Source organism: Myiozetetes cayanensis, unplaced genomic scaffold (assembly GCF_022539395.1).
Source record: "Myiozetetes cayanensis isolate MyiCay16 unplaced genomic scaffold, myiCay2020 scf1, whole genome shotgun sequence".
In the NCBI taxonomy this organism is placed as follows: domain Eukaryota; kingdom Metazoa; phylum Chordata; class Aves; order Passeriformes; family Tyrannidae; genus Myiozetetes; species Myiozetetes cayanensis.
Window position 1 is genome coordinate 88,504,446 of NW_026086604.1, and position 27,487 is coordinate 88,531,932.

Below are 27,487 nucleotides of genomic sequence, written 5' to 3' on the forward strand. Positions count from 1 at the left end.
TGGGTGTTCCCAGGCTTTTATTTTCAGCTCCACTGTCAGCCGGAAAAGGCCTGACCCACAAAATGACACAAAAGTAGTCATGTCACCATTCTTGGGTTTTGGCCATGCCCATCTCTTCAGCTGAATTTGGGAGGTTCAGCTCAGGCTACAGGGAGCTTCCTGTGAGATTGTGAGAGACAGTGCATGTCTGGGATTTGGGGAAACCAGTGTCTACCAGATCCTGCCATCTCAGGAGCTCTGCATGCTGTACTGGGTAAGAAATGTAGGGTCTACTGCATTCGTGCATGACTGCCCATTCAGTTCACACATGAGAGGCCAATTAACTGATGTATGAATGCCCCATAAGTTCTAACATGAGTGCCCTGTTAATTCATGCTTGACCATCCTGTGGGGCATAAGTTGCAGGGTTTTGATAGCAGAGAGCTGATGGCAAACAAAGGCAGTTGGCAGTGCTTTTCTCATTACAGAAATGCAGGACACTTACAGCCACTACCCTGGAGAGATGTCCCTGCAGTAACTATGGTGGTGTTAGGAAGGGGAGCTTGTGGGATGCCACTTTTGGCTTTGAAGACTAAAACCTATAAAAGTGGTGAACACCTAATTACACAGTCCCAAAGCTCTGACAGCTAAACACTTGCTACTGCTCCTCTAGCATCAGCTGATGAGTTGGTGGGGTGTCCTGTTGATCAAAGGGTAACCTACAGACACTGTACTGGGGAAAACATGCTAGAAGAGAGACATGAGATTAGCTCCACAGGAGACACTCTGGAGTCCAGTTTTATGTTCATCCTTGAAAAAAAAGTGTCACAGACGACTGAAAAATCTTGGTGCTCCCACCCTACATGCTGGGAATAACAGATATTCCAGCAGGAAAAGGAGGGGTATAGGATAGAAGTGGGGCAGAAATCCAGAGCTGTGAGTTAAGCAACTGCAAGCACAGCAAAAAGGTCATAACTCAGTTAATGTTGTTACAGCTGTGGAGAAAAGCCCCAAAAGCAAAGCTGTTTGGTGTTACCTTTCTCCCCAAATGTGGAAATGTCCACACTGCTGCATATCAACACTGTTCAGTCCCCCTCCCCATTCTGAATGCAAATGAAGCCCTATAGCTACTGAGCTCAGGAACCTATTTGTACCTTCAACAGTGGCAGTAATTTTTGCTTGTGCACTCTTAATTGTATGCTTCTGTACGCTAAGCACAGTAAATAACCTGAACTGCCATTCTTGGTTGGCTGTTTTGAAGAGTTAAGTCCTAAAATTTGTAGCAAGTATTCAGATGATGATGATACACTGACCCTGATAGATAACCACCACAGGGGGTGATGGGTGGAGTTTATAAGGGGTATATCTTCGAACTGTTGGTGTTTTGTGGATAATGTATTTTGCAGAAACAAAGTGAGAAGGCTGGAATCAGCATGTGCTTAGACCATTGTCATATTTACCTCCATAGTCTTGTCCACAGGGAGGGGGGGGTGAAGTTTGTGATGAATACATATTCAAAGTGTGTCAGCATTAACCCTAATACTCTAGTCCCCAGACGAAAGGGCTTTTTAACAGATAACATGTTGCCCAGACCCAGCGGATGAGTCCAGTCATCTGGTTCCCAGGGAAGAGTGGGTGGAATTTTACCATGCGTATGCACACATTGTTGCACTATTAACTGCTGAAGTCTGGTCCAGGGATGTATATATACAGATGTATAACCAAACTGTGATGTTAACCTCTCTAGCACGCTGGTCAGGATGGAGGAGAGACATTTTAGTAAGTGTGCTGCTACGCTATTAATCCCTATTATCTGATCCAAAGGAAGGGAGAGTGGAGTTTATACCTCATGTACACTAAGAGTGTGATGGAGTTCACAGTGGATTAACATTCTAAGAGTTCTTTGATACATGCCTTGCAGAGGTGAGGAGTGATGTATAGGCCGTAAATTGCTGGGCTTGCTATGTTCTTGTGTGAGTGCCAAATTAGTTCACGCATAAGCAGTGAATAAATTAATGCATGAGTGCCCAATTAATTTATGCATGAATGCCCAGTAATTTTTGCATAAGCATCCAATTAGTTCATGCATGCACGCCCAAATTATTTATGTCCAAACGCCCTGTTAGTACATGCATGAGTGCCAAATACGCACGAGCACCCAGTTAATTTACAGTAGCATCCTCATGGGTGCTGTGTTGGGCGTACACAGTTCAGGTGGCAAGGGCTGCTGGTGCGGGAGAAGGCCACGGCCTCCATCATGCCTGTCACTGAGATGGTGCCACCTGGCTCCAAAAGTGGTGTGAGCCATCAAACCTTCTGCCAGTCAGGGGAGGACATGACACCTCTGCTCAAGTGTATTTAAGAAACAGGAGCAGCCACTGGGGAAGGAGACACAGCCAGACACACCTGAGGAGACATGCAGCTGGAGATGCACTCTCAAAAGGAGGTGCTCCGTGCCAAAGGTGTGCATTCGCAATGGGACTGTAGTCCCTGGGTGACCCATGCCAGAGCATGGCATGTGGCATGTCCATGTGGCCTATGGACAACTCACAGTGGAGCAGGTACAAAAAGGAGGAGTAGCAGACAGAAACCATTACACACACGACCACAATGTCCTGTGTCACCCCTTTGCTCACTGAAGGAGCTGAGACAACTGAGTGTGGCCTGTGGCAAAAGTAAGGGGAGGTGAGACATGGCACAGTGAAGAGATGTGTCTGGCCTAAATGGAGCCTGAAAAAGGGGAAGGAAAGTTATTTACATACCAGTTTGGTTAATTACCCAACAGTGATTAGAAATTTGAGTTAGCTGGGATTAAATGAAAAAAAAGCAGAAAATCCCAAGTTAAAACTATTTTGCCAGCAACAAATGCCTACACAAAGGCCATGCATGGATGTCCTGGCTTCAGCTGTGATACAGATTATTTTCTTCCTAGTAGCTGGTACAGTGCTGTGTTTCGGATTTAGGATGACAATATAGTGATAACACACTGATGTTTTAGTTGTTGCTAAGCAGTGCTTACTCTAAATCAAGGACTTTTCCTTGCACCACCCCACCAGCAAATAGGCTGGGAGCCACAAGAAGCTGGGAGGGGACACAGCTGAGATAGCTCATCTGAACTGGCCCAAAGGGATACTCCATACCATATGGCAGTATGCTTAGTATATGAACTAGGGAGAAAGCTGGCTGGGGCCACTGCTCGGGAACTGGCTGGGCATTGGTTGGCAAGTGGTGAGCAATTGTGTATCACTTGTTTTGTATGTTATTATTATTGTTGTTGCTATTATTATGCCTTCCTTCTTCTGTCCTACTAAACTGTCTTTATCTCAATTCATGCATTTTACTGGGGTTTTTTCCCAGTTCTCTCTCCCATCCCACTGGGGGATGGAGCGAGCAAGTGGCTGTGTGGTGTTTAGCTGCCTGCCAGGTTAAACCAGTGACAGTGGATTACATCAGCTGTCACAAAAGTTGGTACACTTGGCAGAGAGCTGCATAAGCAAGTCAGCAGGAACTACTGAGGGTTTTGCAGCTCTGACGTGCCTCCCGGAGTTGTGACCCAAAACTAATCCCTCTGCAGAAAGCAAGGAGAAGACAGAGCAGCTGAGGCTCCCAGTGGCTGGGAAAGGTGTGCTCAGATGCTCTCAGCAGACACTGTCTTGCCAGCCACTGGATGGTGAATAAAAAAGGGAGAACTATTTGCTTCAGACTTTTTGCACAAGGTCCAGTCTGTGGTGTGCCTCCTGGCCAGCTCAAGGCTACTGCTGGCGTGGAGGGATATGCGTGGTGGGTGGGAATTCTGGCAGGGTGGATGGGATAAAGCACATATGATGGTGCCCTGTCAGCCCAGCAAAATGTGTGTCACAATAAAGGGGTCAGGCTGCCCTGCAACCTTTTGAGCAGGGCATTAAATAAATGCAGGAACTGGGGGCAGGTCTTTCAGGCTATCATTCAGGATACAGAATGAGATGGTAAGTAGCAGCCAGGTGCTGGTGCTGTTCTGTGTCTGTGGCCCAAGTTTCACCCTGCAGTTAATATAAAGTGCCCAAACCCAGCTTAGTACCAGCTGTAAATTGCTGAGTGACCACCGTAAAACTGCATCATTCACACAAAACCTACGATATCTCAAAAGGGTTAATAAAAGCAAATTGGCTCTAACTGAACAATACTGCACACTGCCTCAGTCCCTGCCTGCCTTCCTTCTCTTCTCCCATAAAAGAAATGTAAAAATTGCCTTTCAGAAATCCCCAGCTCTGATCCATATTCCTCAGGGGAAGGAGGCAAAAACGTAAAAATAAACCAAGAGGTGATATAAAAGTAATGAAACTGGGTACACAGATTTCATACAAAATTATATAGGATCAGCTGACATATTAATTACAAAAACAATTACTCTCATGACTTTATTCTCTGTTACCATCACCTCACCTTACCTGTCAATTTAATGTAACAGTTTGCTGCAGGCTCAGGTTCTCCAGCCAGCATGTGTAGTTTTGAGAAAATGAAGTTAAGTGACAGGTAGTCTGATTCTGCAGGGGGCTGAGCACACTGAGCTCCCCACTGCTTGAATAAAACACTGTGAGTGCTCAGGCTCTTTTAAAGACAAAACAGCTTATCTGGGTCACTGATGCAGATTTACAGCTGGGCTTTTTAAATGCATATAAAGGAGTATCACCGACTTGACCTATTTGGGTCAAGTCTGGGGTATCCAGCATTTAAAATGCTGACTAAGAACCCTTTTGGTTCGGGTTTTCCATAAGCTGAACTAGTAAGTGACTAAACTTCCTGTAACTTTTACTGTAAGAGCAATTCAAAGCAAAGCCTTGTGCTGTTTCAAATCACCCCTTCAATGCTCAGCACATTTACAATGCTGGATAACTAACAGTTGCTATTTTTAAACCATGGTGACACTCATGTTGGGAACAGGCCAAGCAAGACCGAGACCAAGGCTAGTATGAGTAGCCAGCTCTGTGTCACGGCTGCAACACGAAGAAGATAAGAATTGTCACCATCACAGTTAACAAGGGTTACAGGATTTACAGATTTAGTGTTTGGAGCTGTTGCTGCTAGCAGTAGACTCAGACTCCTAATTTACCTAGTAGTAGCACAAAAATGCAGTTTAAAAAAAAAAAAGGCAACAAACCAAAAAAACCAAGAACTAAAAATTTCAAATTGTGCTCCTTCTCCCTTGTTGCTGAGAAGGTTTGAAGGTTTCAGAACTTGACCCTCAGGGACTCTCAAATCAAGGATGGAAATCAAAATACAGCTATGGATCAAGCAGAATTTGTATAGTACTGCCCATAATGAATTCAAAGGGTCTGTCTAGACTGAGCCAAATACAGCGCATTTCTGTACATCCCTTACTCCTGTAAGACAGAATACTTGCACTTTATCTCATTTTTAAGGGGGACCAGTGTCAATTAGTTCTGCTGGCGATAAATTTTGTTGTGGGATCACGTACACATCCAACTGGGTGGAGCCTTAGTCCTTTGGCTCGATGGTGCAGCCAAGTTTCTCAAACTTTTCCTGCAACTTTCACCAGCTCTGCAGAGGCCAGGCCTTAAATGACTGTGCAGCATGCTTGGGCTGCTCTGTGATCTCTCAGGGAGCTGCCATTAAGTACATGCCTGACCAGCATCAGGTCCTTCCCACATTCCAGCTCACTGAAGTACAGGGTAGCAAAGGAGAGGAAATTCATTCGAATAAAAGGCTGCCAGCACCACTATGTAACTGCAGCTGCCACTTTTAAATTACAAGATACTTACTAATGCTGTCCACTCAGACCATTTGTTCAGAGGCTTTGATGACAAGCAGATTTGCTGGGGGACAAAAAAAAAATAAAGAGCCCCAAAACTCTACACTGCATCTGGGAAGTGGTATATGAACCCAGAGTGAATCAAAGCTCACAGATAAGCAAGCACATCTTTCTGGTGCAACATTTCAGCTTGTCTCAGATGCAGATGGCCTCTTGTGCAGTTCTTTCTTCTGCAAATAAACAGCTATGCTTGAAAGCAAAAACACTGAACAGGTTGCCCAGAGACATGGTGGATGCCCCATCCCTGAAAAGATTCAAAGCCAAGTTGGACAGGGCTCTGAGCAACCTGATCTAGTTGAACGTGTCCCTGCTCACTGCAGGGGGGCTGGACTAGATGACCTTTAAAGGTCCTTTCTAACCCAAATGATTCTATGACTCTGTGATTTAGGCCAAAGGAGACCGGTGTAAATGCTCTGAAGGAGGCTATGTCTTACCACTTCGCAAAGACCTAGGTGAACTAGTGTACAATTTTATTGTAAAAAACCACCACAGGAGCCGATGTCAGGGCAGAGAACAGCAGCTGGGATCAAAAAGCTTTCTATCTATCGTGATATCTGGGATTGCTGTGGTCCTATCAGTTTGTCTCTCTACCAAAGCATGAATTCCGGTTTTTTTTGTGGACCCCATTCTCCTTGGTATCCTGTGCTGTCACCTTTACAGTGCTGCAACTCTTACCCGTGGTAGCAGCTGGACACGTTGGGAAAAACCTGTATGCTGGAGCAGTTGCAGCAGACGAGGCCAACAAAACCCATCAATGCTGAATGTCTGGCTGGAACAGCAGGTAAAGTCACTGTCTCTGAGACTCTTGCAAACAGCAGCTTACCAGATGGGACCACAGCCTGAATCTACGCCAGCAGAGAAGAATCATAAGGGACCCCTCAATAAACCAGTGTATACAGTAAAACAGGAAACATTCTCTAACAAAGTACGTAAGAACCATGTTGTCCAAGGGCAGTGACTAAAGCCACCACTCCTAAGAGAAAAGACACAGAGGTTTTCTGGTGTCATTTGCTTTTTCAAAGACTCAAGACTCTCAGTACTTTCCAGAGTCAAATAGCAATGCACAATAGATTCCTTTGCAAAGCCTGTCTTCCTTTCCTCTCCCCTGAGGATTTAAATTCAAAACCCAAGCTCCTGCATGCTGCATGACTTGAGGCTACTCTGGTGCTCTCTTACCCAAAAAAGGGGTGGGAAAACTGTACAGCAGGCTTGTGCTGCCTAAGATCACGAATTCACCAGGCACCCACTTTCTGCAAACAGAAGGGATCATGTGGGCTAGCCAGGAACTCATACACCAACAGGACACCCAACCTGGACAAGCAGAGGGACAGAAACTGCAGCCTGTTATGCCATGTTCCAGCATTTAGTTCATACACATGCCAAGAGACCTGTAAATCAGAACAATGCCTAATGACTACCCTGAAACTGCAGATACTGCTGAAGTGACAGAACACCACACTGGCTGCAAATGAGTGAACATCGCTGCTCTCAGCTAGCCACCTCCAGCTCTTTCTCCCTGTGTCCCTCTTGATGTCATCCCTCCCTCAGATCTGCTGTCGTAAGTGTAGGCAATAGCTTCTCGAATGGGAGTAGAGGTATGGGCCTGTTTCTAACAGATGCCCAATGCACAATTCTGCTGCAGAAGTTCCTGCATGGATGGTTCACTGCAATTGCTGCTGTGTGGAATTCATACCTGTATTCAGCAACCCCTCCTGCATGCTTCTTCATGGCTGTATCAGAGCTCATTCCATAGAAGAGTTTCACCTTCTTGCCATTCCTTTCCATAATCTCTCCAGCACACTGGTCATGGCCTGCAAACATTCCTCCAAGCATGACAAAGTCAGCACCGGCTCCTGTGATCAGCAAAGTGACATGTAAGAAGGCAGGGAAAGAAGAGGGTGAAAGACACAGCAAGAATACAGTGATCTCCAAAAACAACAGCCAGCACTAAGTAGCTTGGTACAGAGTCCCCTCCTGTAACAGACATGGGGAACTTGGAAGAAAAGCTTTACTGAAAATGTGACACATGTTGAATTGAATTTCTCTGGTATTTTAAACTGAAAAAGTCCTTTTCTGTTGTGATGACAAAGATACAGATTATTCTACTCCACCCCACACTCTGTATTTTCAAATTCAGTTTTAACTCTTTACTTCATTATAGTATCTGAGCACAGCTCCTTACTAAATACTACTGTGGCTGCAGTCGCACTAGTCCTAAACGCAGCGCTGGGATCTGCTGAGCTCAACGCTGTACAGAGAAGAGGACGATTCCTACTTGAAGAGCCTTCGAGGCCACAAGCTGTGAGTGGGAATGTACCCTGAAGGAAAGCATATTCACGAATGTAATGTACTCCTCCCAACAATGACATAAAAAAAGCAGATTTTTTTTTTACTGAAATTATGAATTTTTCAAGTCCACCAGCCATATGTGTTCAGTGTACTTCTGGACAATCCCTTGTCAAAGAGATCTGAATGGGTCTTCATTTGGTTCCTTTTTAAAAACTCTGGGCCAGGGGCCACCGCCTCTGGTTCTGTGGTTCTCAGCATGCACCACAAAGGAGGTCTAACCCACAGCTACAACTGCTAAATATGTTCCAGATACTGAATAACATCTCTGAATACTCAATCATAACTGTGCAGTATGTCTATCTCCTCTGGCTTCATAAATCATGCTATTGGTTCCACTGGGAATAAGATCAGGAAGAAGGTTTTCGGAATCACTCTTGGTTTTCTACTGTGACTTCCAATATTTCCAGCTGGGCTGGAACTATTCCACCAGCAGCTCCTCCTCAGATACTCAGGCATATCTAGTCTTGCTTGGAAAAGTTTGTCTTTTAGTCTTTTATGAGCCTGTGGTGACCCATCCCTGAAACAAAGCATTTTCCCGTTTGTAACCTCTGCTTCTTCAGCATGTATGTGTCAGAACAGGTCTGCCCTCTGCTCAGCTTCTTCCCAGAACTGGCAAAAGAACAGAGCTATAAACCTCACTTCATAGAAAGCAGATGAGCCTGAACTAAACCCACCCTGTGAAGAACACGTCCGAACTCTGGGGAGATCCCAGGTTAGATAAGTCTGGCATTAGGACTTGCACTGATCTCTGTCACTATCCAACAACAGCACCAGACCTTGAAATCTGAAAAGTAGGTGAAATCACAATCAAATCTGCTCAGCTTCTGCCAAACCTGAATTTAGGAATATTTTGATCTTAGAACACATGGCAACTGTGAAGTGTGCCAGTTCCCCTCCCTTGACCCTTTTGCCAAAGAGCAGACCTGGGAGCAATGCCTGGGAGAGGAGTATCCAGCTGCTCTGCTGACCTCACCTCCCTATGCCTGGATGTTGCTTGAAAGGAACACTGTGTCCATGGTAAAGGGATATTAAAAATGAGGCTTGTACAAAACTGCTGAGCACATCACAAGCAATATTTATAGGTAGGCACCCATTCAGGTGTCCCATCATGCCAGCTACCTGGCAGCTTTCTCCTGAGCTCTCTTGTTTCAGATGGCTGAGTTTTAAGCCTCAGTTTGACTCATGTCTGATAGTACTATTAACCTGCCAAAACCAAAGGGAACCCTCATCCTTTAAGACCTTCTTAATCACTGGGGGCAAAGTCCTGTTTCTACCTGGCACAACCTTGCTTCATCTTTATAAAAAATAAGTACCCTGGGAAATCTAGTTTATGTCTTCTTCATGGGTGGAAGAAAACAACATGAGGAAGGAGGGACAGATTTGACGTCAGGGTTTCAAAGAGGGCGTTTAAAGAAGTCAAGAGCCTGCCAAAGGACATTCTGGACTCTGCCTTGTCAGTACTATCCCCTGATCCCCAATTCTAGTGCCATCTCTGGATGTGGGTCTCACAGCCACCAAATTATTAATGCAAAAGTCACATGAAATCTACACTTCAGAATCACAGAATTTTGGTTCCCGTGCACTTCAGTGTCTATTTATTATTTCTCTTTTGACTGCATATTTTGGGAAGAAAGCAAATATGTTTGAATTACAGGATTGAAACTCATCCAACTTGAGTAACTTTTGCAAACTACAACATAATTCATCAAGCTCTTCCAGAAGAGAGGAGCTATGTTACAGCAGATGCAGCACGTCTAAACAAACGACACATGCTTGCTGCCCTGCCACTCCAAAAATGACAAGCCCATACTAAATATACTTTTCCAATGCTCTCCAGAACCTTCCACTATGTTTCAGTGTTGCAAAGATATCTGAGAGTTTCAAGTCTGTTCCACTACTTTTCTACCAGCTAATATTCGACCAGGAAGCTGTAGTAGTTTCTAGCATGGTCTTTCTTAGCTTATGCGTGGGTTTTTGTATAACCACCAGAAGCACTGGTGATATTTGCAACATCCATCTGCATTCTTTTGCTTTCAAGGACAGATTGACAACGTGCTATTATTTTAGGTTGGGGGGGGGCTGGGAATATCTGGCAACAACCTCCTAGATAATACAGGATGTGATGGAGTACGTTGCACACAAGCATCCCACTAGCTCACCCAGAGTTTGCTAGACTGGTCCTGTTTCTACACAATGCCACTTTATTGCATGAGTTCCTCCTTGAGGCCTATGCTGTATCTGGGCTGATTTTGCTCATTCACGTTTCACCATGCCTCCTATTTCAAGCCATTACAGAATACGAGCGCTGATGCCAGCCCAGACTTGCAGCACTCACACAGTTCTGCTGGATCTGGATACAGTCCTTCAGATGTCTTTTTTATGCCTGATTATACAAGTTACTGATAACAAGATTGGCTCTGCAAGAATTCAGCTGGAGTCAGCCTGGATTTGTAGGCTGGGCAGCCCTCCAGGCAGATGCAGTGTACGTTTTCCTAGACCAGAGCTGGCCCTGGAATCAACATTCACCTGTGCTCCAGCTGAGCCAGCAAGCCTTTGCAACAGTAGGTATACACACACAACTACCGTAAACAGGAAAGAAAGCCAGTCCATGGTGATCTGTCAGGTATAATTTGCAGCTAGTATGTCCCCAATTGACTTTTCCACATGAGTTTTTCTTCCTTTTCCCTCTCTCCTCCTGCATCTCTTCTCACCACTTCTGCAAGTAACAGCAGTAATGTGTTAAAGATGCTGGCATAGGATTCAAAAGGCACATTCTTTCCTGGCTGTGTCACAAAAAATATATGTGACCTCAGGCAACTGAACTTAGTATTTCTGTGCTCTGCCTTCTCATGATTAAAAAAGGAGACAGTAGTGCCTCCCTGGGGCATTCTGAGAAATGTGTTCATGTTATCAGCCTTTCCAAGGGTACAGTTATATGAACCATCTGAGAGCTCAACATGAAGTTCTTTCATGCTTTTTCTCATTCCTGCATCAAAACAGCTCTTTTCTTTCCTATTAACCTATATCCTTTCCATTATCATCTCTAAAACCCTGAGGCAGTAGGAATCTTCAGTTTACCAAATCCATACCAGGTTCCCATCCAGAAGTTCCAGAATTCCAGCAGTGTCCCTAAACGTATCTGTTACTCCCAGCAACTTTGTCCCCCACCTTCAGTGCTTCCCTGTTCCTTTCCTTTTTAAATAGGCTTCTACCTTGTTTCTTCTCTGTCAAAATGCCTAATCTGCCTCTGACTCCTGACACCAGTGAATGGTATCACCTTCCACTTGTAAAGCTTCTCAACATCTGCTTCATGGTTCTTCACAGTTCTCCACTTGCACTCAATCCACTCTATTCCTCCTGTTTCCACAACGTGCCTCCTCCAGTCACATCTTTAGCCATTTGTCAATGCTAGTCTTCACATCTGGGACTCCCTCACACTTCCCATGATTCAAATGGTTGCTTTGTCACTGTTTTACAGTGAATCATCACGTTTCATGATGATTTTACAACGATCCACCAGAAAGAGACAGCATAATCACTTTAACCAAAAGTCCTCTTCGGGTCTCCTGCCCATGCTTTGTCCAGGCCCTTGTCCCTAGGTGAAACAGTGCATCTCTGTGTTTTATCACCCAGTCTTTGTTATCCAATACATTTATGAAACTCCTCCCCCTAGGAGGCTCTTGGAAAGCGCAGAGGTCTCTGCTAGACAATTCAGTATCAAGGCTTTGGCTTGTAAATGCTGGGCATGGCAGCTACCTTCTACGAGACTCACATAGCCAATCACCTCACCAGCATTCAATAAACACTGACAGTAATAATGTTATCGCAAAGCTTACTTTGCTGCACACCTTTGACAAATGCACACCTGGCTCCAGCTAGTCACACATCCACAGTGTGTCTGCCTCAGCTGTACATAACCAGATACAGTAAGTTTATTGCCTCAGGATCATCTCAAACAGTTCAAGCCCTGCACCTGTGATAAAGTCAGACTGATCTGTCTGGTCTGCTATCAAGAGCACAACTACTGCCTGTATAATCTCAGCTTTCTGATGTTCCTGTGTCCAAGGGACAATCATGGTAGCCTTCAGACACGCACCACTACAAATCCCAGCACCTCCTGAAAATCAGCAAAGCCAGAATCTGCCCTTTCACAGGTTTCAAGCAGGTTTAGGTTCAGTTAGCCCAAAGAGATTACATGGATCCTTCAGACTTGTTATGAACACCACAAAGAAAAATATTTGAAACACTTTCAAGTTGCTTCCTGTTGTTCTAACTTCTGGAAATGCTCATACTGAAGAAAGATCTTTTCCACAGGCCAGGTTTCTGTGCAGGCAGCTAGGAATGGACCAAGGATCACAGTCTCAGTTCACAAGCTCCCAGCACCAACACCACCAGGAAGAACCTGCTGAGCTGTGGAGCCAGGGAAAGCCAAGCAGAACAAAGACCCCATCAGAGTGGGCTGGACTTAGGAGAGGTTGGGGTGGATGCTGCTGTTCAGCTATGCTGGAATCACCCAACTGGAAGTATCTATTCCCCATATCACATCACCACTGGGTAACACACGGGTGTTGTAAAATCCTCTGACCAAGCACATTCCTTGCTGGTAGCTATCACTCCACAGCTGTGCTTAAAATTCTCTAATTAAGTCTCGCCTGTCACCTGACCTGTCTCAAAACAGGAGCTGTCTGCAAACTTAAAAGACAGATTTTGGTTTCAACCTTTCCAGGAGGTCCGGAGTTTTTCTTGGCAGGTCTGTAATCCGAGTGTAGGCCTGCCTCTACTTTCCATAGTTGCAAAGCTTACTGTAAAGCAGATGTTCTGTATCATAACGTGCTATCCCTTGTTATCATACCACCCTTAAATCCCAATGAGAGACTCTGCTGTCTCACTGTATTCCAGGTATTACCCCACACTGATGTTTCCCAAGAGTCTGGCATTTTGGGGGAGTGCCTGTTGTCTCTGTGTTTAGCGCCTGGTTCCCATATGTTGCTATAATAAGGTTATGTCTAAGTGACAATCATGAGTTTGACCCCCTAAACAATGTAACTTTCATGCCCAGCAGACAAACTCACATATTAAATTCTCTATTCTATCACCAAGATTCACCAGTGAAATTCACTGAAACTACTGGCATGAAAGCAAAATCTGTTAATTATTAACTTAGATGTTTTAGACATCTGCCTAGCTCTAGGGGATACAGTATAAATAAAATCTCATCTCTTCAAGTGGACAGCTGATCCCAAGAACATCTCCAGGGATCCGGCCTGCCTTTTTGTTTTGTTCTTCTGTCCAACACGCATTCCACCAGCTCTTCCTCTACTCAAGGCTCAAGTCAGCCAGATCTGGCAATGTTACAGGCATCTTTGAACCCTACTCAGAAGCAGCCCTTATCAGTTTTCTTTGTATGAGTGTCCCAGTGGCTGTATCTCATACAGACCTGGCAGACAATTTCTAAACAGCACTTCGCCCACTCTTATGTTTTGCAGTGCAGAAGCTGGACTGTCTGATCTAAAGACCAAATTCACATCTGATACATTAATTTCCCTGGAGTCACCTGCAGGGACAAATGTAACCTACTGCTAATGGAATACACATTCAGGGCCAAACTGACTCCCGCATCTCTGCTGGCAGGGGTGCTGGACATACACGGGGTGAAATGGGTGTCACGACACTCTGTCCTTACCAAACGCTTTGGCGACATCTCCTGGGCAGCTGCATCCTCCGTCCTGCACAAAGAAAAGAGACAGTGAGTGGCAGGGAGCTCACTCAGTGAGCACTAGAGCTCTGTGACCTGCAGCACAACGGCCCCTGCTCGGGAACAGCGTGTCAAGAGCTGACCGTGCACTTGGTATATATCATCTTGGCTATGCTTTTAGGGAATCCATATGATCCTTTCCACTGCTTTCCTCCTTTAGGCTCACTTACTCTACCGTATAGTCCACTGATAATACCACTGGTAACAGCAGCAATGCAGATTCCTGACTGCAACTTCCTAAATCCCAGAAACCAGAAAACAAAACCTCTTCTAATGATTCAAATCATCTCCTGCCATTTTCATGATAGTCTGGGGGATACAGATGTACCACAACTTTTTACCTTAAACCACCAAAGACATTTAAAATTACTTTCTCAGCAGTATACAATACACTAAAAGGTCACAGCGGGAGGGGTGAGGGAACTTACCATGAACTATGTTGGATTTCTATCTGATAATATCTAAGGAAACTGGTTAATCTAATCTTTGGTAAATGAAAATGAATCTCTCATCCTACTCCTCACTGTTTGCTACGGGTTTGGTAAGGAAACTGAAGCAACTTTAGATCTTTAGCATTTTATACCTACGCGTTTCAGTTTCAGTGCAAAGCAAAGAAATGGCTGATGAAGGGGTTTCGGTTCAGGGGAGGGAAGCTATGTGTGTGTGACAGAGCTGCAAAAAAGGAAAGGCACATAGCAGAGCTCATCATGTGCCACGGTTCTTTAGGTTTTGTATAGGTCTGAGCACCAGATGAAAGATCCTTCTACTCTACACAGTCATTGTACCAGGAGGGCTCCCGGCTCCTTTGATGATCAGGATCCGTTGCAGACTGCTGACAGCTTGCCTGCTTTTGAAGCTACCCCCCAGCCTGTACAGTTACTTCATTTTATTTCACCTCGCTGTTGGCAGAAATGCATGCCTGTGTAAGACCTGCAGCTGAGCACAGCCAGACACCCCCACCATCAGCTGTATTAGGGCTGTCTTTCGTGGGTAGCTGGCAGCGGGGTTGCAGGTTAGATACTTTCTGTGCCCAGAAAAGGATTCAGACACAAACTGAGCAGGTGGATCCAAAAGTGAGTGGCTTTTCAAAGGGCATCCCACTGCAAACAGCACCTCATAGGACTTTAAAGGCTTTTACTCCATTTGCTGATAACCTCTAGCACATTATGCCTTTTGTTGAGCTTAGACACACTTGCTGTCAGCTCCAGAAAGAAATGTCGGGCTGACAGCTGAATCTCTCTCTCCTGTTAAGGGCTCTGCTTGTGCAATTCTTTCCCTCTGACAAGTCTGTCAGAGCCTGGAGGAGGGTGTGAGTGCATGTGCATGTGTCAGGGGAAGAAGAGCCGAGAGAAGAAGGGTCTAATAATCTTCAAAGAGCAGTGTCAGGAATCTGCCTGACTCCTACTGTCTGAGAGATGCTGGCTATGAATGCTCTCTGGTAGATGGTTTCAGTCTGTTGTTGTTGGGTGGCTCAGTGTCTGACTTTTATAATTAACCCAGAGGTGGCAGTGATGGAGGTTTTACGCTTTACGCTTTATGCTAAGGATGGAGGCCTTAATGTGTAATCATTAATCATCCTCTTCAAAAAATATCACTTTGAATGTCGCCAAATTGCAGAATGCTGAGCAGCTTAAGAGTCTTGCCCAAAAGCTCATGAATTACCATTTAAGATAAAAGGAACTGACAATGATGATTCATACCACTTCTTTATCTGTAGATGTCTCCACTTACTTCACCAATAACCAGGTAAATTTAGTGATTCACAGAAAAGGGAAACAAAAAGGGAACACACTAAGCAGTTATGTCAGAAGATGCTGTTTAATTTAGCTCCATGCATTAAAACACTTCATTCTGTGTGAGAAATCAGGCACTCTGTTTAGAAAGTAAGACTGTTCTGCTGCTGCACTGCCTGGGAAGCTTCCCCCTGCAATTCAGCCTGTCCCAACAGGGGCCTGGGTCTGATTCAAAATGACTTGTAGACTGCTGGGCTTCAGTTATGGAGCTTATTGCAGGCTCAGCCTCTACCTCAGAACCCTGGGGAAGTTTATCTGCACAAACCCACTTCTGAATTCAGGAGAACTGGTAAAATTCTGAAGTAAGCCTACTGGAAAGGGTGGACATGATGCCAGCAGAGGGCATGATTCTGAGGCAACTGGGTGCTAGGAAGAAGGAGAGGTGAAAGCACCTTTCCAGTCAACAGAATAATTTTAATGTGACTAAAATAATGTTATTGTCCCCAGGTTTGTTCTCCAGACAGGCAAGCCATTTTACAGCAAGAACATTTAGGTTGAGCAAAAAAAAATACAGTATGGAAAACCAGTATGGACTGGTGGAACATTTAATATTATATTATTTATAATATTATATTATAATTATTTATATTTTATGACATTATAAGTATGATTCATGTTTTAAGCAACCTTTATAATAAATTGTATAACCAGTGCTTTCTACAGTATCAGCACACAGATTGCTCTTTATTATGCATAAGATATATGAAGTATGTGGCATATACAGCAGTAGAAAGAATACATATGATGCTTTATTCTGGACTACTTATACTGGGCATACTTCTCTGTGGAAGAAGAGATGGTATGGCTGAGTGAGTCATTCTTTTCACCGAATGCTGGTGGCCCTGGAAGCGTGAAGGGGAAACAGGAATCTCCATCAAATGATAGCCAAATGAGAGGGGACACATGCAAGGCTGCTTTCCATTGCCCAGATTACTGGCTTACTAGAATATATGACTACCTCTCTGTCCAGCAGAGCTCTCTGACCTACAAGAAACAGAAACTTTATCTCAAGCAGGGCGTTGCTGAAGGAGCTTTCCTGCTACGTGGCCCCTCCACTGTAACTCACTGCTGCACTTGCTCAAGGCCAATGGATTAGTGAGAATGAAAACTGAGACTACTCACTCCCAGACAAACAGCATGGGACAGAAACAGTGCCTGTATCTTAGACAGGGTTTCCTCTCTGCTTTCAGCGAGTCATGAAAGATTCATTTCTGAGGTAAGCTTTGAGTCTTACAGATAATTTAGCATGAGGAAAGTAATTGGTGCAATTTTACCTCCCCCTTTTCTGTGTGACTAGAGAGACACCAGGCGTTCACTTGGACTATCATGTTTGCTTGAAAATTGTCACCTTTTTTGTCAACGTATCAGTTCCAAAAATCACACATGATCACTTCAGTAATATGACTGTTTAAAATCCCAGTCTGTGCTCCCATCCTATCAGAGCTACTGAAGAATGGGGTTCAATCATGTAATTTTCCTTGCAGTGCCTGAACTGTGCCCAGCACCATGGCTTTCTCATTCCAAGAGGGAGACTTATTTTCCTTCATATGGAAGTTGAGCCAACACAACAAGAAAGAGGAACAATTCGAGGAAGGTACTGGACAAGACAGAAGTGGATACAAGGAAGTGCCCCAAGGGACCACATCACACCATTAGCTATAATCTACATGAAGCTAGTTGGTAGGCTTTGAATCTTTTCACATCTTTCCTGCTACTTCCATATCAATGTAAAAAAAACTGCTGGACACATTTTCTCTTGAAAAACTGACACAGATAGCTGCCTGCAGTGATCTCTTTGGCTCAGGTAGGGTATGCCCCTTCCTGAACCCCCAGAAAGACAGCAGTGAGACATTTTGAGGGATGCCATGTATACTTGTTGCAACTAGACCCAATTCTATACTTAGGATTGTTGCCATATGGTGTTTTTCCCTCATGAGGATACCTCTCTTCCGTGATATTCCTGCCATAGCTCTGGCAACAGACATGCAGTCCAGCCTTTTCTTTCCACAATAAACACACCAATACCTATCTGAATGCTCCAGAATTCAGGCATGTCCCTACCCTTGCTTTACTGTCCCAGCTTGGGTGATGGAGTTGAGTTGCAGTGTTGTTAGAGACCTCAGCTGTACCTGACGGTACTTCTCTTGGCCCAGACGTTGTAGGAGACAGGTATTAAAACTTCCCTCCTATACTCCCTCCTAAATTCCACAGTGTCTAGGGGGTTGATAGCTGTGAGCTCATGGAAGCCAACATGACCTAAGCAGGTCAGGAACTGATCCATTCCCAAAGCTGGAAAGAAGTAGTACAGAACCATCTATTTTTTCAACAGTCTAACTACACACTCTGTTTTCTTGTAAAATCAGGATAGCATTCTTCTGAGGGCTGCTAGCAGAAAATGCTTATTGCAAAACTAGGATGGGTCTCTGAGCACCACTGCTAGAATGACACCTATACTTATCCAGCCTTCATTAGAAACGAGTCAGTCTTTCATGCTCTATTGCACACATGTTCCAGTCTCTGCTTTAGACATAAACATTTGTAATACTGCCCAACTCATAAAAATCACAGACTGCTTTTCTTTTTTTTCTGAAAAATTCATATAGAGGAGCCATGGAGAGGAGGGAATGTACATGCATTAACAATAAAGAGCAAGAGAGATCTGACTGTAACACGTCTTCCTGCTCCATTATACCCACAGCTTCAAGAGATACAGTCAAATCCCCAGTCAGTTTGGTTTCCTTTCCCCTCCTTCCTCAACAAAACACACCTTCTTCCTCACATGGATACTAGTCCCAGCTGGGTTAAACAAACCAGGGCCTTCCAGTGAATTCACTTGGCAGCAGATCTAAAATTCAGTGTGGTCTGTTCTAGGGCCGCAGAGGGAGGCTGCTGACTGTGAGGGCAGCTGTGAGCACAGCACACAGCTTAGCCTCTGTGCCTTCCTGATGACCAGCTGCCTTACAGCAGAGACCATGCAAGCCTCACATGGTCAGGGGCACACTGGCTGGGGCTGCCTAAGCACACAGGAACTCTGAGTGCTGCAGACTGCAGTCCAGCTCAGTCTAGAGCCACGCTCACAGATTTACTTTTTCTGTGTGAGGTGAATCTGGCCTTGCTGGTAGAGTGGGAACTGCCATTAGCAGGCAGTACGGAGAAGTGCTCTATTTTCTCTACAGACTTGTTATTTCCCCAGAGCTTATGCGAGAACATAAGAGGCTCACGTGCCAGCTGTGCTCAAAAGAGCCACGACAAACACTCCTGTACCTGTACACAGAGCTCTGTGAGGATGCAATCTGAATCAATCCAACTAGGGCACAGATGGGCTCCTATCATTTTACCTTGTACTCCCTTCTATTGCCTGCCTGCCTGCCCCTCTGTCCTGCTCTCTGGGGAAAGCCATGTTTACTCCTTTTTCAGAAATCTTTCATAGGATTTACTGTTTGCTTCAATGTGAAAACAATATCAAGCTTCCTATTTTGTTCACATAACAGTTTACTCTGTTCAGACAGCAAGAAGCATATTTCCAAAGGCAAAACCAGGAGTGAGGTGACCACGTCTTTTTAACATGAAAGGGAGTCAGTTTCCTTACATCTAGATCTCCACTGACTATCCTAGGAGCTAGTGCAGGGATCAACTGGACAGAAGGATAGCCTTTAACATGCAAGGTACTAGACTGTTTGATTCTCCTATTCCACAACAATTTGCACAGTGGGAATCTAAGAGTAGATGATAGTTACTTACAGAGATGATATGTCCTTTCAAGCCATGTGCTGAGTCTGCACACTCAATAACAGCACTTAGCTGTGGATAGCCCACCCCTGTCTTAATGCGAGTGGTACACACAGAACCTAGACAAGAGAATGAGAGAAATAAACACAGCCCATTAGGATGACAGAAGAGGTTCAGAAAAAATGTGTTTCTACTGGTATTGTTTTTCTCTCAAGAAGTCACTGTTGCAAATGCCAGTTTCTCACAGATAAAAGGAACACACAGGAACTTGAATTTTGAAATGCTATCAATACCACTTCATGGGAGCTGTGACTGAGGAGACCAATATCCCCCTTTCTTCTCCAGGGCAAATCCCAGTTTAGGTCTCATCAGTAATGCCTCTCAGTGAGGGAATTACTGTATCACAAGAAAGTAAATCTGACAGAGGTGCCTGTAGGGAAGGGGGCAAAAGGATCAGAGTCACAACCCATGAGACTCAGCAGCAACATTTAATACTTGAATATTTCTTCCAATAAATATTTCTATCTCTTTTCTACATGTTTGCAAAAATAATTCTCAAGGAAAATCTGTACTTCTCTTTTCTTTTTTTTTGGTGATGGTTTTCCTCGAGAGAAACTCATCTTTGGCTAATACTCAAAGCAGAAATATTTGGTTGATTGCAGTATTTGGGAATATAAAAAAAACTCAGCACATAGTATTTATAAATGAGATAAGCAGTCATCAGAAAGCAGTAACATGGCTCTAGATCTTTTGGAATACCTTCTCTATTTTCCTCCTCAAATTAAGAGTCAAAATGAGGACTGCTTTTTGCCAGTCTAGGTCCTATAATTTAGAATAACAAGAATTTAAAATCAGATTCTAAACCAAATGCAGTGAAACCTGGATCCCTTCACCCAGTTGATATCCAGGTATACTCAAGATACCAGTAAAATAAAAGTTCCCAAAGATCCTGCAAAGAACTGACAAAGTGAAAACAGTGAGAAGAATTCCTGCAAAGTGGGAAGAAAATTAGTTTCACTATAGTCTCCACAGGGCATGTACTTTACAGTGTATGTAATGCTTTATGAGAAATCACTGCTACTTTCCACAGGATGGACCATTATCTGGAAAAGAGCCTCAAGACCTGAGGGAGGAACATTTGTTACTTGTGGGCTTGGGTGATCAATTGTAGAGACCTGTTCAGGAAGATCTCCAGGGAGGACTATACAGCATTTACTCATATTGCTGTTTGAGGCTACAAACTATAATTATGCTTCTTTTAAATCTAAATTTGCCTGTTACAATTACACCATGACATCTCCATTGTTTACTCATCATGTGCTTTGCAGTATTTATTGTTTGCTGTCCTCCCAGGCAAAACTGCAACCTTTATTACATGATTTTCTCTGCTCAAGTTATCCATTCATGGACCATAACTACTTGGCATTGCAGAGTAAACAATCTGTCTGCACTGCACTGGCTGATCACAGCTATACTGTCAGTGGCATTTGTGCTAGCCACTTTAAAATCTAGCCCACATATGGGGACTCCAGCTGCAGTCTATGAAGAAACACATGAAAAAAGGAACAGGGAGGGGAAAAAAAAACAAGGAAAAGAATATGGCAGTGTATGCCAGAAAACGATATTAGGGAAGACAAGCTAGGAAAAACACTGTAAGAAGTTTAGGGTCTCCTTATTTACCCATGGGAATGTTAGAGTGATAGATATAAGTGCATTAATATAAATTTTAGCTCCCAGGCAATAGTAACAGGCAGAGGCAATGTTATCCATACTTCAAAATTAATGTCATTTCATCTTTGAAGACACTGACAATATGGGCAATCTCAGCTTCACAGAACACAAATCACTGAACTATTTAGAAACCCATCTTTCTTTGACAGAAATGGATACCTGAACACAGTATCCTTTGAGCTTTAGCTGGGATGACTCAGCCTCTTTTCAACAGGCTAGAAAAGTGTTCCTAAACACAACACATGTTATCAGTGATAATGTCAGGAGCTCAGACAGCTCAGTGCTTCCAGTAACAAGCATCTTCACTGACTGAAGGTGCAACATATAACACTTTGCAGTACAAAACACTAGCACCCTCTCCATGTATCTCTTAAATATACTGTGTGCAAGGGCACTGGTACTTTATTGACCTGAGTGGATCTAGGCATTCTAACAAGCAAGAAAACAGTATTATCTATTGGTTCCATCTGGACAATTCCTCCAATTGTTACCAAAAATCATGCTTATTTGACTTACCTGGTCCAATACCCACTTTAATAATATCTGCTCCGGAAAGAATAAGTTCTTCTACCATCTCTCCTGTCACCACATTACCTGCCTAGACAGAAGGAACAATATGACATGTATGGGAGATTTCAGGACTCCTGCAATAAAGATTAATGACAATAACGTAAAGTTTTATCCACAGCTTTTACAGGTTTAACTATACAGAGTAAGGAAGAATATAGTTCACCATACTGCTCACTGCACACACCACAGAGATTAAACCAATCATATAGGTAAATTCTCAAGTCAAATGAATTTAATGATTGCTCTGGTAAACCCTGATCCTTAGGACCCAATCAGGATATGAACTTTGCCATCCATCCCCCCAATCCTCACACAGAGGCTCTCAGCCACATCATCCCTAACCATATAGGCTATACTTCTCCCTTACATAACGTGAAACCCCTCCACCTCTCCTGCCCTATCTCTCCTGAACAGCCTGTAGCCCTCCATGCCATTTGCCTACCTCACTTTGTGGGAAGATGTTCAAATCTTGTTTAAAATCCTGAAAATCTCTTTTTCCTTTAGGATTCAGTATTTTGTTACTGAAAGAGTAAGTAAGATACTATTCTTGGAATTTTGCACATTAGTGCCAAAACTGGTATGTACATGCAGGCTATGTAAATAACAGCATTTATACCACATACATTCATTTGGTTGTGGTGATGACAGAAGTGAAAAAGGGGGTTGGCTCCCTGGGCATGAACTTTGCAGAATTTAGGCTGACATCTTCTTTGAAAGAAGTTCTGAATTGGTTTGTGTTCTTTACCATATATTTTCCTTGCACTTCAATAGCTCTTTTCCTCCTTTGGCCTGCATCCTTGATACATTTATTGAAAGAGATGGCAGCCCTCTCAGCCTTTGTCTTGCTTCTTCTACAGGCTCTCCCTGCCCCTAATCAACTGCTTAGTCTTTGTTTGCCTTCATACCAGACTGACCTGAGCAATGAGAACTGTCCACAGGCGTACAGATGATTCCTCATCAGAGCTCTGCACGACACTTGCCTTTTCTATGGAAGTATCTTGCCTGACACACAGGAATGCATTTGCCCGTGTCACACTGGTGGGTCATAGTCACCTCATGATCTACTCATGCTTCCAGGAACATTTCACCTACTCCAATGTTTCCAAACTGTAGCAGAAACTCATGGCACTTATCTGACATTGTGTTACCATTATCTAGTAATATACCATGAGATACATATCTTCCTGGTCCATGGATGCTGTGAAATCCAGAATACGAAGTGGACAAGTGGGACATCACAACAAAGAAACCTACATTTCTTGAACAATGTTTTTCGGCAATCTAAATTCAAAAGAACCTGACTGTGAATGTCACTCTTTCATACATTTGCTGACATCAAAGCATGAATGGTCGAGCCTGAGAGATGTGTTAATGAGACTCATCAGAAGACTGCTGGAGTCCAGCTCCTCACAGTCACGACCAGCAGATCTAGCCCTTCACTGGCTGGATAAGCTGGATGAACGTGAAGCTAATGGTGTCAACCTGGTGACTTTAGAAATGGGTGTTTCTTCTCAGGAAAGAAATAACCACAACTAGCATTAACTAAGCTTCCATTTGGGATGCTTCCTTGGCGAAAGTGCCAAATCGGCCCAGACACTGAAAAAGCTTCAAGAGCTTAAACACTGGTGGGTCAGTGCAATGCAGTTCATGACACTGCTGCCTATGTGGCTGCCGTACTCTCCAGCAGTGTGAATACAGGTCACTGAGATTTTAAATTAACTCTGCAGGTATTTAGTAAAGAGGAAGGTTACTAATCATGCTGTTGTAAGGAGCTGCCTGGCCAGGTAGCCAGTAGTAAAAGGCAACTGTCTCTTTTTCAGAGTCCCTATAGGGACATGCCTGTAGGGACTGGGGATTTTGCTTTTTATACACCCACCTGAAAACACCTGAGAATGTCAGTGCAATGAAATTACTGATGACATTATTCAGATACAAAGGAACTTTTTTTTTTTCCCAAGAAGCTATAAAACAACCTTCTAGCACACACTTGGTAATTGGCTTGTAAAATAGGTGTAATAAGTGCAGAAAGCTATGTCTCTTCAGTTAAAGAAACATTTTGATGCAAGCACAGTGAGACAACACAGGTCCTTGCATGTGTCCAAACGTGAATCTGATGGATCAGCACTCAGAGTTAAGCTGAAGATTAATTCCCTTGCCAGGAGTGTACTCTGTCCAGAGGACTTTCAGGAAAAAGACAGTCTTCAAGGAGCAAAGATTTCAAATGACATTTTAATTCTATTCAAAGAGGATTTATGAGCTAAAACCTATGCTTTGAGTTACGCTTGAAAACAAACTGTTAGCCAGTTCATTTTCAGACCATGCTCTCCTCTCTGCAAAGGGCTGCATAAGGCAAATGAATGCTGACATAGCACATCCTGAAATGACTCACTCTAGCTGTACTAATTGCATTCCCGTACTCTGAGGGAACACTGTATGGGAATGCAATCCTGTAAACTGCGCCCCACAATTTAAGAAGGATGTGGAAGGCTTTGAATGTGCCAGAGGAGGGTAACAAAATTGGTGGCAGGGCTGGAAAGGACGTCCTGTGAGGAGTGGATGAGGACATTGGGTTTGTCTAGCTGGGAGAGAAGGTGCCTCAGGGGTGACCTCATTGCTCACTACAGCTTCCTGAGGAGGGGAAGTGCAGAGGGAGATGCTGACTTCTCCCTGAGATCCAGCGACAGGATACATATGAATGGCTCAAAGCTGTGTTCCTCAAGGGAGGTTCAGACTTGACATGAGGATCCAGTTCTTAACTAAGAGGGTGCACAAACACTGGCATAGGCTTCCTAGGAGATGGCCAATGCCCCATACCTCTCAGTGTTTGCTTCCCAGGTCCTGCCTCACACTCTTCTTGTAAACTGGAAGAACGCTGGCTAGCTTTTGGTCAGCAGGAATCTCCCCAGACTCCCAAGACCTCTGGTAGGTGATTGAGAGGGATCCTGCTCAAATATCTCCTATCTCCTTCAGTACTCTGGGATGAATCCCATGAGGCCCATCATCCCATCAGACATGTGCAAGACAAGTTTGGTTTGAATTTCAGCTCTGTGGCTTGTCTCATGTCTACAGCATGTTCCTAACTAGAAAAACTGCACAAAATAAATCTGCCTGAAACAGGAGTCAGGTTGCTCACATCTCCCATTTTGCACTTGTACCAAAATGGGCTATTCATTTGGGGAGATCTGAATTTAGGATCTAGAGATGTTACTACAGGACTTAGCAAGTGTTTGTACCAGCAGTGATATGCGCAGAGTAGGAGGCAAATCCTAAAATCCTTACTTAGTATTTTCTTAGTTTTTACTGAAACAAAACTCCTGCTGAAGTCAACAGGAGCTACCCAGGGAATGCTGGGTGAGGATTATTCTTCACTTACTGATTTTTGGCTCCTATTTCACCACTTATTTATTTTTACTGAATTTTACTTCCCCCTTTTATTAGCCTGAAACAGCTGACAAGCCACCACCTGAAGCACTTATAAAAACAGTGATACCGTAAAGCAGCAATTTGTGGTTCTATGACACAGGAACACTTAACTTTGCTCAAACCAGAATGGTATTGATTAAAAATAAAATAAAATGGAAGAGTCAGGAAATAAAAAATATAAAATAGGTACAGCGTTTCTAGCTAAGTGCTGCTTCCTTTCTGCTCAGTGGTAATTTGTTATACTAAGTGCTGTACCCTCCAAGGTGGGGTGATGGAGAGCGTGCCGCCTACAGCATTAAGGAAGCAGTTTACATTTGGAAGGCAGATGACTCCCTGTGCTGTACCACAAACAGCACATTAAAACTTGGTGAAATACTGGAGTACGTGCAAAAGTGATGCATAAACAAGAACGAGCAGCTATTAAATGTGGTGGTTCCGTGAGATTTGGGATCAAATATGTATTTAACTTAAACAGCAGTGTCTTCTTATTAGCAGAGCGTAGAGGGCTGTCAAACTGTCTCTTCAGAAATGCTAACCAGACGTTTACTGTTAAGTTACTGCTAGAGAATGTTGGAACTGCATATGTTGATTCAAAATGCTCATCCTAGCAGAGAAAAGCACTTATGTCCCCAGCACACATTTTTTCCTGGAATGCATGTACACACATCAGTGATTTCTGTCTTTCTGAATCTGCAGATCCTTAACAAATTTTCAAAGAAGACATGGAGCTCTACATAGCAGACTTCAACCTGCCAATGACAGGCTTACTTCTTTTAGTACCTTTTGCAGACCTCAAAGAGCACAGGAAGACCACTACGACAGAAGCACGGCTATCTGTGAAGAGGCCCTGTTATCACAGCTGAAGAACAGTGAAAGCTGTTTTCTCACATCCAGCTGAACTCTGCTTTCACTGAAACCAATCATGATAGTATGACAGCTTTACCACTCATGATAGTATGACAGTGAATAGATGCAAAAGGGCTTTTGAAAGCCCCACCTGCAAGGTAAAGCCAGAATACTTGAAATGAAAAAAGATCTGAAAAGGTCAATATAGAAAGGCTAGACTAAAGAGTTGAAACCCTCTTAAAATTAACTAAGAATATAAAACAAGTAAAGCAACTGGAACTTGTACAAAGAAGTCACTACAGACAATGCATTTTGTAGTGTATTTGAACAAGTAGTCAGGGAACGTAGCAATTGGTGCAACCACTGCATATGTATTTTTTGTGTATACATATATATATATATATTGAAAACCATGCTCATCTTAATGATGCATCCATGTACCAATGCATTTCTAATCTGCTGCAGAACTGGCTTTCTTGAAAGAGATATTTACCAGTAATTACCTCACTGCTAATCTAACTTTGCTATCCTGTCAGTAAAATAACAGCACCAGTAATAACCAAAAGCCAGGTGAAGCACCGTGCCTTCAGTGGGGTCACTGTTAAGGGCTACAACAAATTACCCTGACAGTAGGCTTGTTCCTATACAGTCAGGGTGACATTCAGATGTACCATCACTCAAGAGTGAGGTTTCATGTGAGTGCCACCCTGGATCATTCCAGCACTATCCAGGATGACTGAACTGTGGGTCAGACCTGAGGGAAATCCTGGCCTTTGAAAAGTCACAGGGAGTTTCCCTACTGACTTTAATGAGATCAAGATTTCACCTAACAGGATTATTAAGACTATGGCTTCTCTGACAGGGATACAAAATCAGTGAACACAGTAGGGCAGTGCCTCTGAATTTCACTCAGGCATTTGCTACTGTGCTTCATAAAAGCCTGCTATAAATATCGACTCATACTGACTAAGACAGGAACACTGCTGCACTGATTGAAAGCTGCTGGCAAATGGCAATGGATCAAGCTGGGGAGAAGTGTCGGTAACAACAGTTTTCAAACTTTCTTCTTGTATCCTAGAGGAAAGCACAGTCTGTGCCTCCACACTGTCAGGAAGACGGCCAAAGGACACTTCCCACCCACCAAAGCAAGGGGTGCTTTACCATCAGATGGAGGGATGATGCCCTTTGCAAGGCTGAGCCACACCTCATGGGTGTTCGCACACAGTATTGTAACTGACCCAAGACAGGCTCAGCAGCATCATCTCCTGCCCTGGGATCCCACCTGGCCCCTGTTTTGAGACTCCAGCCCTGGTGGGCATGCCATGACTGGATTAACTCTGCAGAGAGAAACTGGGAGCAGCCTGCATGGCTTTCTCTGACTGAATTCTGTCTCCACTAAGGCCCTGAGAAGTTCTTCTACTGACTCCAAGGGGGGAGCAACAGTTTCTGGCTCCTGCTGTTTCCCTCTGCCACTGCTTTGCAGTTCTGCTTTCATCCTTCTCT

The 27,487-nt window shown here is 43.8% G+C and overlaps 1 protein-coding gene across 1 annotated transcript in view; it reads right to left on the reverse strand.

Annotated features, from left to right (window-relative positions):
- The window catches only part of GMPR (guanosine monophosphate reductase), a 43,628-nt gene that overhangs the window by 6,362 nt on the left and 9,779 nt on the right, over positions 1-27,487 (reverse strand). The window contains exons 5-8 of the mRNA XM_050314210.1: positions 21,662-21,743; positions 19,427-19,533; positions 13,821-13,863; positions 7,482-7,641 (exon numbers count right to left, since the gene is read on the reverse strand). Of these exons, the coding sequence (XP_050170167.1) occupies positions 7,482-7,641; positions 13,821-13,863; positions 19,427-19,533; positions 21,662-21,743 (392 nt within the window). The remainder of the gene's footprint in view (positions 1-7,481; positions 7,642-13,820; positions 13,864-19,426; positions 19,534-21,661; positions 21,744-27,487) is intronic.